Here is a 13,371-nt window from a genome sequence, read left to right as displayed (position 1 = left end):
CTGTCTTCGGGTGAAAGAGAGGAGGACCAAAATGCAGTGTGATGATTATCCATATTTAATAGGAATACTTAAACACCCGACAAAACAAACCGACAAAACAAACCGACAAAACAAACCGACAAAACAAAGAGGCCCAAAGACAATCCAGTCCCATAACGTGAACACTGGAACAGGAACAATCACCCACAAAATACCCACAGAATATGGCTGCCTAAATATGGTTCCCAATCAGAGATAACGATAGACAGCTGCCTCTAATTGAGAACCAATCCAGGCAACCATAGACGTACAAAAACACCTAGATAGGAAAACACCCCCATAAACATATAAAAAACCCTAGACAAGCCAAAAACACATATCACCCATGTCACACCCTGACCTAACCAAAATAACAAAGAAAACAAAGAATACTAAGGTCAGGGTGTGACACTAAAGGCCTTTCTCACCTGAATAGCGCAACATTTGCCCATTTATTCTTTTCAAAATTCTTCAAACTATGTCAAATTAGTTATTTGGTCTTAGATTTTAAAGCAGATGTAAGTCAAAACTGTAACTCGGCCACTCAGGAACATACACTGTCTTCTTGGTAAGTGTTACGGATACCAGTATCCTGTGTGTGTGTGTATCCTGTGTGTGTGTATCCTGTGTTCTTTTCTCTCCTTCTCCCCTCACAGGTGAAAATCATCACTCCCCAATCAGTCACCAATCAAATCATCAATCAGAAGACACACCTCCTCCTGTTTCCTACCCAATCACAGTTCCTTTCCCTTGGTTTAAAAACCCTGTCAGTAGTTTGCTCTAGAGCTTGATCTATCTGTAAATGTCATGTCTGTAGGTCTCTGTGTTTCACACTCTCTTTGTGTATTAACCTTTTGTTTGAGCACCGCCATAGCACTTTGTCCTCACCTGTGAGTATTGTTTTTGGTTATGGTGTTTGTTTGCTGGTGGGAAAAGTGGAAACCAAGACAAGTCGCCCATGGGCATACACTACCCGTAGGTAGCCTTGGTTAAATACACTAGTTAGAACTGGGTGGACCACCCACTGTATTTTTGGTTAGTTAACTGTTAAAGTAGGCTAGTCTAGCTTAGGGGTGTTTTTGAATACTTGTTTCTTTCCTTGGGTCCAGCTCAGCCCCTTTCCCAAGCGACTTACAGCTGTAATCGCAGCAAAAGGTGATGCTACAAAGTATTAACTTAAGGGGGCTGAATAATTTTGCATGCCCAATTTTTCAGTTTTTGATTTGTTAAAGTTTGAAATATCCAATAAATGTCGTTCCACTTCATGATTGTGTCCCACTTGTTGTTTCTTCACAAAAAAATACTTTTATATCTTTGTTTGAAGCCTGAAATGTGGCAAAAGGTCGCAAAGTTCAAGGGGGGCCGAATACTTTCGCAAGGCACTATGTTTTGAAATATTTTTTCTATACAGGTTTCCTTTTCACTCTGTCAGTTAGGTTAGTATTGCGGAGTAACTACAATGTTGATCCATCCTCAGTTTTCTCCAATCACAGCCTTTAAACTGTAACTGTTTTAAAGTCACCATTTGCCTCATGGTGAAATCCAAGTGCTTCCTTCTCCAGCAACTGAGTTAGGAAAGAAGCCTGTATATTTATTATTTTCTGCTAACCCTACCCACCCCTCTCCTAATTGGAGTAAACTAATGGACAACAACACCTAGGCTTCTACTTCCAGTTTATACATGCTATGTACCTTTTACAGACACAATACACATTACAAATCATCAAATCAAATTTTATTTGTCACATACACATGGTTAGCAGATGTTAATGCAAAATGATTGTGCTTCTAGTTCCGACAATGCAGTAATAACCAAGTAATCTAACAATTCCAAAACTACTGTCTTACACTTGTGTATAAGGGGATAAAGAATATGTACATAAAGATATATGAGTGATGGTACAGAGCGGCATGGGCAAGATACAATAGACTGTATCGAGTACAGTATATGTATGAGATGAGTATGTAAACAAAGTAGCATAGTTTAGTGGCTAGTGATACATGTATTACATAAAGATGTGGTAGATGATATAGAGTACTGTCACACCCTGGTCGAAATATATTATGTTTATTATTCATTTATTCGGTCAGGCAGGGTGTGACATGGGTTATTGTGGTGTGTTTTTGTCTTGGTTTTGTGGGGTGTCTAGCGTTAGTCTATGGCTGCGTGAGGCGTTTCTCAATCAGTCAGGTGATTATCGTTCTCTCTGATTGGGAACCATAATTAGGCAGCCATATTCTTTGTTTCGTGGGTGATTGTTCCTGTCTGTCTTCACCAGATAGGACTGTTTAGGTTCTCACGTTTCGTTTTTTTTCATGTTCAGTTATTTCACGTCTAGTCTAATTTCATTCAATAAACATGAGTAACCATCACGCTGCATTTTGGTCTGCTCCTCTAACAGAAGAAAGCCGTTAAAAGTACAGTATATACGTATACATATGAGATGAATAATGTAGGGTATGTAAACATTATATTAGGTAGCATTGTTTAAATTGGCTAGTGATATATTTTATATCAATTCCCATTATTAAAGTGATTGGAGTTGAGTCAGTGTGTTGGCAGCAGCCACTCAATGTTAGTGGTGGCTGTTTAACAGTCTGATGGCCTTGAGATAGAAGCTGTTTTTCAGTCTCTCGGTCCCACCTTTGACGCACCTGTACTGACCTCACCTTCTGGATGTTAGCGGGGTGAAAAGGCAGTGGCTCGGGTGGTTGTTGTCCTTGATGATCTTTATGGCCTTCCTGTAACATCGGTGGTGTAGGTGTCCTGGAGGGCAGGTAGTTTGGCCCCGGTGATGCGTTGTGCAGACCTCACTACCCTCTGGAGAGCCTTACGGTTGTGGGCGGCGCAGTTGCTGTACCAGGTGGTGATACAGCCCGCCAGGATGCTCTCGATTGTGCATCAGAAGTTTGAGTGCTTTTGGTGACAAGCCGAATTTCTTTAGCCTCCCGAGGTTGAAGAGGCGCTGCTGCGCCTTCTTCACGATGCTGTCTGTGTGGGTGGACCAATTCTGTTTGTCTGTGATGTGTATGCCGTGAAGCTTAACTTACTACCCTCTCCACTACTGTTCCATCGATGTGGATAGGGGGGTGTTCCCTCTGCTGTTTCCTGAAGTCCACATTCATCTCAGTTTTGTTGAGTGTGAGGTTATTTTCCTGACACCACCTCCCTGTAGGCCGTCTCGTCGTTGTTGGTAATCAAGCCTACCACTGTGTCGTCCGCAAACTTGATGATTGAGTTGCAGGCGTGTGGCCACTCAGTCGTGGGTGAACAGGGAGTACAGGAGAGATCTCAGAATGCACCCTTGTGGGGCCCCAGCGTTGAGGATCAGCGGGGTGGAGATGCCTACCCTCACCACCTAGGGGCGGCCCGTCAGGAAGTCCAGTACCCAGTTGCACAGGGCGGGGTCGAGACCCAGGGTCTCGAGCTTGATGACGAGCTTGGAGGGTGCTATGGTGTTAAATGCCGAGCTGTAGTCGATGAACAGCATTCTCACATAGGTATTCCTCTTGTCCAGATGGGTTAGGGCAGTGTGGTTGATATTGCATCGTCTGTGGACCTATTTGAGCGGTAAGCAAATTGGAGTGGGTCTAGGGTGTCAGGTAGGGTGGAGGTGATATGGTCCTTGACTAGTCTCTCAAAGCACTTCATGATGATGGAAGTGAGTGCTCTGAGGGCGCGGCTGGGGATGCCGTCTGGGCCTGCAGCCTTGAGAGGGTTAACACGTTTAAATGTTTTACTCACCTCGGCTGCAGTGAAGGAGAGTCTGCATGTTTTCGTTGCAGGCTGTGTCAGTGGCACTGTATTGTCCTCAAAGCGGGCAAAAAAGTTTAGTCTGCCTGGGAGCAAGACATCTTGGTCCGTGACGTGGCTTGTTTTCTTTTTGTAATCCGTGATTGACTGTAGACCCTGCCACATACCTCTTGTGTCTGAGCCGTTGAATTGAGATTCTACTTTGTCTCTATACTGACGCTTAGCTTGTTTGATTGCCTTGCGGAGGGAATAGCTGCACTGTTTGTATTCGGTCATGTTTCCGGTCACCTTGCCCTGATTAAAAGCAGTGGTTCGCGCTTTCAGTTTCAAGCGAATGCTGCCATCAATCCACGGTTTCTGGTTTGGGAATGTTTTAATCGTTGCTATGGAAACGTCATCTTCAATGCACGTTCTAATGAACTCGCACACCGAATCAGCGTATTCGTCAATGTTGTCTGACACAATACGAAACATATCCCAGTCCACGTGATGGAAGCAGTCTTGGAGTGTGGGGGCGGACCGTCAGGAAGTCCAGTACCTTGTTGCACAGGGTGGTGTCGAGACCCAGGGTCTCGTTTGTTATTGTTTGTTTTTTATTCCCTTTGCAATCCTTCAGCTACCATCAACCCGTCCCATCCATCTCTGAAGCCAATCCAACTTGAATTATATTTTACAGTAGATATCTTGTTATTTCTATTAAAATGTATTTTAGTAAGGTTAAAAAAGTATCTAGATCCTCTGACGCTGTGGAGGGATTAAAATTGTGGATAAAAAAAACATGAATCATCAGCGTACAACAACACTTGTTTTTAAGACCTTGATTTCTAACCCCTTGATATTATTGCTGGATCTGATTTTAATAGCTAACATTTCGATGACCATATTAAATAGATATGCCAATAGTGTACAACCTTGTTTTCACCTCTTGACAGTCTAATACTTTCTGAGAAGTAGCCATTATTTACTATTTTACACCTAGGGTTACTTTACATAACTAACCCTTTTTATAAGAGATTCTCCAAAATTGAAATATTCCAGGCATTTATCAATTCCAGTCATACCTTATCAAAAGCCTTTTCAAAGTCAGCTATGAATTCCAGGCCTGGTTTCTCAGATTTTTCATACTTTTCTATTGTTTCCAGTACGTGTCTTCAATGTATCGTCCATGTAAAAAACCTGTCTGATTAGGATGAATAATATCCATCAATACCTTTTTTTAAATTCTACGCGCTATGCATTTTATGGATCTTTATATTTACCACTTGGATACTGTTTCATAAATAATGAAATCAGACATTCTTGGTTAAAACATGCTAATAACGGTCCTCTAAGTACATCAAAAAAGGTTTGGTGTACCTCCACTGGTATGCCATCCAACCCTGGAATTTTCCTGGACTTAAATGTTCCTCCTGTATAATTTGGCCTTCACATGAGTCTTTCTGTACAGCTGTTAATTTTACATTCATAGAAAAAAATCCATACAGTTATCTTTGGTTAGTGGAGATGGAGACTGAAACGAAAACATGAGCTTAAAGTACTTTTCATCCTCTTTCAAAATGTTGTTTGGTGAATCATGGGGGACTCCATCATTTATCACAAGTTTCAGTCAATTATTGTTGGTAGCATTTCTAAGAAAAAAATAATTTGGTGCATTTTTCCTCATGTTCCATCCAGTTTGCATACTTTTTAAATAATATATACACTTGCTCTTTCTTGAATAAGTTCTTCCATTTAAATAATTTTTTGAACTTATTCTATGCCTTTATGGTACCTTTTTTATTGCTATCTGTGCTATTAGCCCTTCCATTTCTTGTTAATATGGTCTATTTTGACAAATTGCTTTTTTTATAGATGAGTTCTGAAATGCATGGCCTCTAAAGGCACATTTAAAAGTGTCCCATACAATAAGGTCTGCTGTACCTATGTTAATGTCCTTTATAAATGATTCTGTTTAAGTTCAAACAATTTACCATCAATATCCTCGCTCACGTAGAAATACTGTAAGAGTAATATATAAGCAATTTCTTTAATGGTCCGACCGTATTCTGTCCCCTATCAACACTTTAAAAAAAATATATATATTTTTACTTTTGGTTCCAGCGAGAATGATATAAGAAAGTAATCAAGACAACTAGCTTGATTGAGCCTCCCATCTCACTCGGTCAGGATATTTAAGCCTCCATATATCCACTAAATCCACAAATAAACTCAGAAAAAAAAGAAATGTCCTCAACTGTCAACTGTTTATTTTCAGCAAACTTAACATAATAGTAAATATTTATATGAACATAAGATTCAAAAAGTCAGACCTCATGGCTTGAGTTTGTCTGATATGCACTGTCAATTGTGGGACCTTATATAGACAGGTGTGGGCCTTTCCAAATCATGTTAAATCAATTGAATTTACCACAGGTGGTCTCCAATCAAGTTGTAGAAACATTTCAAGGATGATCAATGGAAACAGGACACACCTGAGCTCAATTTCAAGGAGTCTCATAGCAAAGGGTCTTAGTACTTAAGTAAAACAAAAAATAATTATACATTTGCAAACATTTCTAAGAACCTGTTTTCACCTTGTCGTTTTGGGGTATTGTGAGTAGATTGCTGAGGATATTTTTTTTAGAATACTTTCCAAAGGCACTATGTGTGGGGTACAGAGATGACGTAGTCTTTCAAACATGTTAAACACTGTTATTGCACACAGTGAGTCCTATCTTAGTATAATTCATTTTCAATGCAGGTTGTAACACAACAAAATGTGAAGTCAACAGATGTGAATGCTTTCTGAAGGCACTGTATGTCATGGAAGTCATATGAGGTGAAAGGATATTTTGACTGAAATCGATAATTCACTGGCGAGTTGCTTCTTGCCTGGACATCAGTGGCAAAGGAAGAGATAAGAATCATAGCGGGAAATTAATGGAGAAACGTGTAACGCTCTGCCCAGCAGACTCAGCCAATTGTATTCACGTTGTCATGCGGTTGCAAAGCTAATCATCTCGCAATCCCTTCTGAAAGTTAGGGTATGAGTTGAGAGACCTGCCTATTTTCCTCAAATTATAATAACACAGTTGATATTTAAAGCTAGGGCGACAATGTCATAATGTAACATGCTGTTACTACAATTTCAGGTAAAAAAATAAATAAAACAGCTGTTTCAAAAACGGGTCCCGAAAATTGTGTTATTGAAAAGGTTGGAGGTTTTGACTGGTTCAGAGTCCAAATGCAGATGAAATGAGGAGATGAAGCAGGAAACCAAATTGTGTGGTTTTAATGCACACAAACACAGGAGCACGTGGGGAAAGGTTGCAGGATAAATTTGTGGTTTCGTTTTATACCGGAGCTCCAAAGCTTGCGTCGAAATACTAAGTAGTTTACGTCACAGCAGTGTGCTGATGCTTGTATCACTTTAACAGAAGAACGTGATAAATGTGGTCCTAAGCTTCTTTTTGTCAAACAACCACCTGATTGGTTTTGTGTTAGCCTTAGACGTGCGGCAGAAACTGCTTCTTAAATAGTCAAGGGTGTTAATGAGTAGAGTGGAGACAGGTGAGGTGAGTAGCAAGGGAGGGGCGTGGCCAGAATAGATGGAAAACCTGGGCTGCGTTCAGAACGTTTTTACATTCTGGAACATTCAATTAAACGGAAATGGTGTTGTACAGAATGACCAGTTGAAAAACAGAGGGTAATGCTGTCAGCATGGCCACTGCCCTTTAAATATGCCACTCATTGCTTCATGCCACACCCACCACTCGTCACACCCATATGCAAATGAAATACAGTAGTAATACTTTAGTTAAAAAACTGTAGTGTTTTTGCAGACACTAGTGTTTTTACAGACATTACTGTAATATTTACTACAGTGTTTTTGTGCAGATAATACTGTAGTATTTCCTATAGTATTCTTGTCATGGAGCGCATGTCCATGACTTGTAGACAATGACACTGAAACAAATTATTGGTTGAAGAAAGACTCTTTACTGTATTTGTTCAAGGTCTCTTCAAGGTTTAGCCAGAAATCCAGAAATGAAAGAGAATGTTGGATTGAGTAGCGCATTCCGTTTGCCAACATATCATTTCCAATTAAATTCCAGCCAATTCAAAAAGTAATCCAAATTCACGCTCCAATTCAAAAAAATCATTTCTGAAAAGCCTTTAGCAGAATTGGAATTTCAGTGTACTTCCTCAATTGACTGGAATTAAAATGGAATTGACCCCAACCCTGCACCTATGGTTATTGCTGATGCCCGGGGATATGACTGGGAATCTTAAGTGGTGGTCTTGTGATGTGAATTGCAGGTTTTCTTGAAAAAGATGATCAAGGAGACCTGCAGGGCAGTAATGATAGACAAAGTTCTGTACAGTCTTGTAACAGTGTACAACAAACAAAGGCTTTGTTGTATTTTGATGTTTTGCTGTGCATACTAATGTTTGCAGTAAATGAATTACAGGAATGTCAGACAAACACAACACACATACTGATATTTTATCTAAAGCAATGCTGAAATATATAACATATTTTATATCAAAACAAATGTCTCCAAACCTTTCTAAGCTTCAGTTTGTGTGGCTGCAGTGGCACTATAGACTAACTAACCTATCCGCAACCTCCCGACTATATATGATAAATTGAAAATATGAGGCCAGCACCCAACACTAACCTGCTAATACAGAAAATGTGCTGTAGATGATAGCTACAGTAAAAGACGACTGAATTATTTTTTGGACGGATTTAGATGTTTCTGCTTATAATTTTTGAAATTTAATCTAGGCTATTTGTTAGTCAAGCTGTGTATTGTTAAATACATGCATCTCTTCTGTCATATGTTTCCCTAGAAGTCTAAATCAACTCTTGCTCACTGGAATGTCATAAATCGATAGAATGAATGCTTCAATCTAGTTGACACAGGTCAAGTTTTCTCTCATCTCTGCTTCTTTCGCAGAGAAAATAAGTTTAAGGACCAGGGAGAAAAATGCAATTAACCCATGAACAATAGGCTACAGTTATTTGAAGTCCCCTTGTGTCTCTCGAATTTGTATAGCACAAGGATCTCCGGTCTCCTTGAGAAATACTGTCCTGTAGGTTTTTGCACAAACCCTAGTCTAGCGCACCTGATTATAATAATTAGCTGGTTTATAAGCTCAATCAGGTTAGTTATAACTGAGGGTGGAGAGAACCTACAGGATGGTAGCTCTCTAGGAAAAGGGTTGGAAAACCCTGGTATAGCGATTTAAAATCATCACACATCACATAGTTGGCACCACTGTCATCCTCTTTTACCACATCACCAGCTCTTTCCCAAACATGACTTGTCTATCTCTCCCTTCTCTTTATTTCCAACTCTCAATTCCACAGCTTTTCTCTTACTGAATTCAAATCTGACATTTTCATTTTTGCTTCCATGGACTAATTGGCACGTGTACAGGTAAGCCCGAAAGTTTAGGTTTAAGCACTAATGCCAGCCTAAACTAAAGAAAGGAAAAGCTCACTATAGCCTATAGATATAATTTGCACAATAATTATAAATGTATGGATTCTTTAAGCTATTTTCTCTTTATTCAACCCGCTCGCCACTTACCCACCCTTCATCCACACATTATTTCATGAGAGTCCTATTTGGAAAGCCACATCACTTTGGATGGAGCTAGGACACCACATGCAAATGACTTATACATCTCCCAAGATGGTAATATTCCCCCATTCCTCTTGTCTCCACCCTCTCCCCCATCCCACTGTCCCATACAATGAATTGGGTGTTCACTTGGCCGTCATTCAGTGCTCAAAGCCAAGTGCCCAACAGGCATCCTGCCAGTGTCCTGTTGCCCCAATACCAAACATTCAACATCTCCACGGTGGGCCACATTCTAAAAGTCCTTCTTCAAACATTCAGTAGGCTAGAGCAGAGCAGTATGAGTCACATATTCGATAGATCTGGATAAAAATAACCAACAAAATATACTAGATGGCTTCCCACTTTGCCTCACAGAAAAACCCCCTTGTTCCTTTTTTTTGCCTCGCTAAAACTGCGACAAAAGTGTTCTGAAGCTCTATGTTCACTCCAATTTGTATAAGGCAGGCAGGGGCTCAATGTCTGTTTGTAACAGGAAAGAAACTCAATAGAATGTCAAACAAACTCAAAACAGGGTAACAGACTCTTAGTGTTACCACCCTAGTTATATGAGATTATGCTGTACATTAGGCTTTACATTGAGCAACATCAAATCCTCATATCCGCCTTCTCATTTGTCACACCCCGAATATATTAAGTGGATGGGTGGTATTGTTTTTTTTTTTTACTTTGGTTGGGGAACTATCTCCGTCTTTTCAGAAATATTATTATTATTATTATTTTTTTTACTGTTTGCAATGTGGACAGCAGATAGTTTCATATGCTAATCCAGCAGTATATGGAAACATTTCTTAACCTTTATTTGGCTGAACGTAATTACTCATGTTATATTGTAACCAGCTACCACCTAGATATTGAACTGCCCATGAAGATGTTGCCATCTGCTGGAGGATATCACTCCTTACATGCACCACCACTTTACTACAAGACGTTGATTTACACAGCTGCGATGTAAGTTTCTCTGGATAAGAGTGCCTGCTAAATTACTAAAATGTAAATACATGTAATTGTAAGAATCTCACCACCTTTCAACGTCAAAAAGATAGAAGATAAGCGTTTCCGATGACATCATTCGGAAAAACTGATGACATCATCTGGGGTGCGTTCAGTTTGATTAAATGTATGCTACCTTGCGTGACGGTTTGTTTGAACAACGCGAGTCCCCAAAACGTTCATCAGCATTCTTGAATAGACTTCTCGTGTGCATCAGGTGATTTTAAACAACTATGAGCAGGCAAAGGTTAGTAAAGTAACTCTTGCCTATTCAGTTGGTTAATAGTCCAATGCAGACAATTTTATCTCAATATCAAATCATTTTTGGTTAATAATTAAGCAGCTTATTGTGATTGTTTTCAATTAAAATGGTCAAGTCAAAAATAAACTAAAATAGCTTCTTAGCAAAGAGCAATTTTTATAATTTAACTAGCGTGGTCTGAGTGGGGAGGGAAAAACTGAAAATGACCTGTTATTGGTGAAGAGTTTTGGAACTCTGTCTTGTTGGTCTAACTAATTTACCGCATAATAATGTCACCAGGGAAGGCCAAAACTCCATCCCAACAAAACAGGCTGAAATTTCAGGCAGTGTTTTCAAACTGCTCTTACACTAAAAGGGGCATTATCCTAATTTCACAATATTATTCCAACCTCATAGTGTGGATTTAGTTATTCTTTGACTATGATTATTGTTTTAGATGGAGACATGAATCCAACATAAAAATGATTAATTTGTAGACAAACTGAAATTTGCTGACAACCAAACACAATTCAATATCACTTTTGAAATACAATAAATAGCCTATTCATTTGTCGAAAAATTAACAAATGATATGTTTGATTCAAGTCTCCAACTCAAAGTTAAGGCTAACATTCAACCTTAAAATGAGTAACACAACTAGGGCCACATTTTGAGGTTACTGTAATTATATGTTTATTCTTATGCATGATCAAGATATTATGCATAGGTCATCACAGGTCTGTGGATATCTTCACAATTCCTGTAATAATCTGTGCAGAATCTCGAACGGCATTGGTCACTTGCTCCATGTCCGTTTAATGTAATCTCAACTGCAATCCATGTCATTTGGCTCTGCTATTAGATGAAGCACAGTGAAATCACAATATTCTGTTGTATAAATAAGAAAACTATCTGATATTGTATTCCCATTTGAATGTTATACTTTTAAATGACTGAAAGTGCAGAGACATTCAGTGGTGGAAAAAGTACTCAATGCAAGGAGTGACACCGGAGTTGAGAAGCAGGTACGGGGAGTCAAACATTTGTCTTCCGGCGCCGACAGAGATGGCCGCCTCGCTCTACGTTCCTAGGAAACTATGCAGTATTTTTTTTTTTCACGTGTTATTTCTTATATTGGTACCCCAGGTAATCTTAGGTTTCATTACATACAGTCGGGAGGAACTACTGAATATAAGAGCAACGTCAACTCACCATCATTGCGACCAGGAATATGACTTTCCTGAAGCGGATCCTGTGTTTTGCCTTCCACCCAGGACAATGGATCAGATCCCAGCCGGCGAACCTAAACAACGTCGGCGTAAAAGGGGCAAATGATGCGGTCTTCTGGTCGGGCTCCGGAGACGGGCACACATGTTCTTTTCTTCACGGAAACATGGCTCACTCGAGAGACGCTATCGGAGTCGGTGCAGCCAGCTGGTTTCTTCACGCATCGCACCGACAGAAACAAGCATCTTTCTGGTAAGAAGAGGGGTGGGGGTGGGGTATGCCTTATGATTAACGAGATGTGGTGTGATCATAACTAAATACAGGAACTTCAGTCCTTCTGTTCACCTGACTTAGAATTCCTCACAATCAAATGTCGACCGCATTATCTACCAAGGGATTTCTATTTGATTCTAATCACAGTTGTATATTGTAGCTGGGGATTTTAACAAGGCTAATCCGAAAACAAGACTCCCTAAATTCTATTAGCATATCGATTGTGCAACCAGGGCCGGTAAAACCCTGGATCATTGTTATTCTAACTTCCGCAACGCACATAAGGCCCTCCCCCCGCCCTCCTTTCGTAAAGCTGACCACGACTCCATTTAGTTGCTTCCAGCCTACAGACAGAAACTAAAACAAGATGATTCCACGCTCAGGTCTGTTCAACGCTGGTCCGACCAATCTGATTCCACGCTTCAAGACTGCTTCGATCACGTGGATTGGGATATGTGCCGCATTGCGTCCAACAACAATATTGACGAATACGCTGATTCGGTGAGTGAGTTCATTAGAAAGTGCATCGGCGATGTCGTACCCACAGCGTCTATTAAAACATTCCCAAACCGGAAACCGTGGATTGAAAGGCGAACCACTGCTTTTAACCAGGGCAAGGTGACAGGAAAAATGACCGAATACAAAGTGTAGCTATTCCCTCAGCAAGGCAATCAAACAAGCTAAGCGTCAGACAAAATAGTTGCAATTCAATGGCTCAGAACCAAGAGGTATGTGGCAGGGTCTACAGTCAATCACGGATTACAAAAAGAAAACCGGCCCCGTCGTGGACCAGGATGTCTTGCTCCCAGACAGACTAATTTCTTTGCTCGCTTTGAGGACAATACAGTGCCACTGACACGGCCCGCTAACAAACCTTGTGGACTCTCCTTCACTGCAACCGAAATGAGTAAAATATTTAAACGTGTTAACAGTAGTGGAGAGGGTAAGTTTTAAGTTCTTCTGCGTACACATCACGGACAAACTGAATTGGTCCACCCACACAGACAGCGTTGCGAAGAAGGCGCAGCTGCCAGAGGCTGAAATTTGTCTTGTCGCCAAAAGCACTCACAAACTTCTACAGATGCACATCCTGTCGGGCTGTATCACCGCCTAGTATGGCAACTGCTCCGCCCACAACCGTAAGGCTCTCCAGAGGGTAGTGAGGTCTGCACAACTCATCACCGGGGCCAAACTACCTGCCCTCCAGGACACCTACACCACCCGATGTCACAGGA

General features: G+C 40.5%; 1 protein-coding gene across 1 annotated transcript in view; it reads right to left on the bottom strand.

The window, feature by feature from the left end:
* The window catches only part of LOC135512270 (cytochrome P450 26B1), a 130,692-nt gene extending 118,801 nt beyond the window's left edge, over positions 1-11,891 (bottom strand). Inside the window, exon 1 of the mRNA XM_064934116.1 lies at positions 11,849-11,891. Coding sequence (XP_064790188.1) covers positions 11,849-11,854 — 6 coding nt within the window. The 5' untranslated portion in view covers positions 11,855-11,891. The remainder of the gene's footprint in view (positions 1-11,848) is intronic.
* Positions 11,892-13,371: the final 1,480 nt, after the last annotated feature.

Source organism: Oncorhynchus masou, chromosome 24 (assembly GCF_036934945.1).
Source record: "Oncorhynchus masou masou isolate Uvic2021 chromosome 24, UVic_Omas_1.1, whole genome shotgun sequence".
In the NCBI taxonomy this organism is placed as follows: Eukaryota; Metazoa; Chordata; class Actinopteri; order Salmoniformes; family Salmonidae; genus Oncorhynchus; species Oncorhynchus masou.
This window is presented reverse-complemented; position numbering and strand designations above follow the sequence as displayed.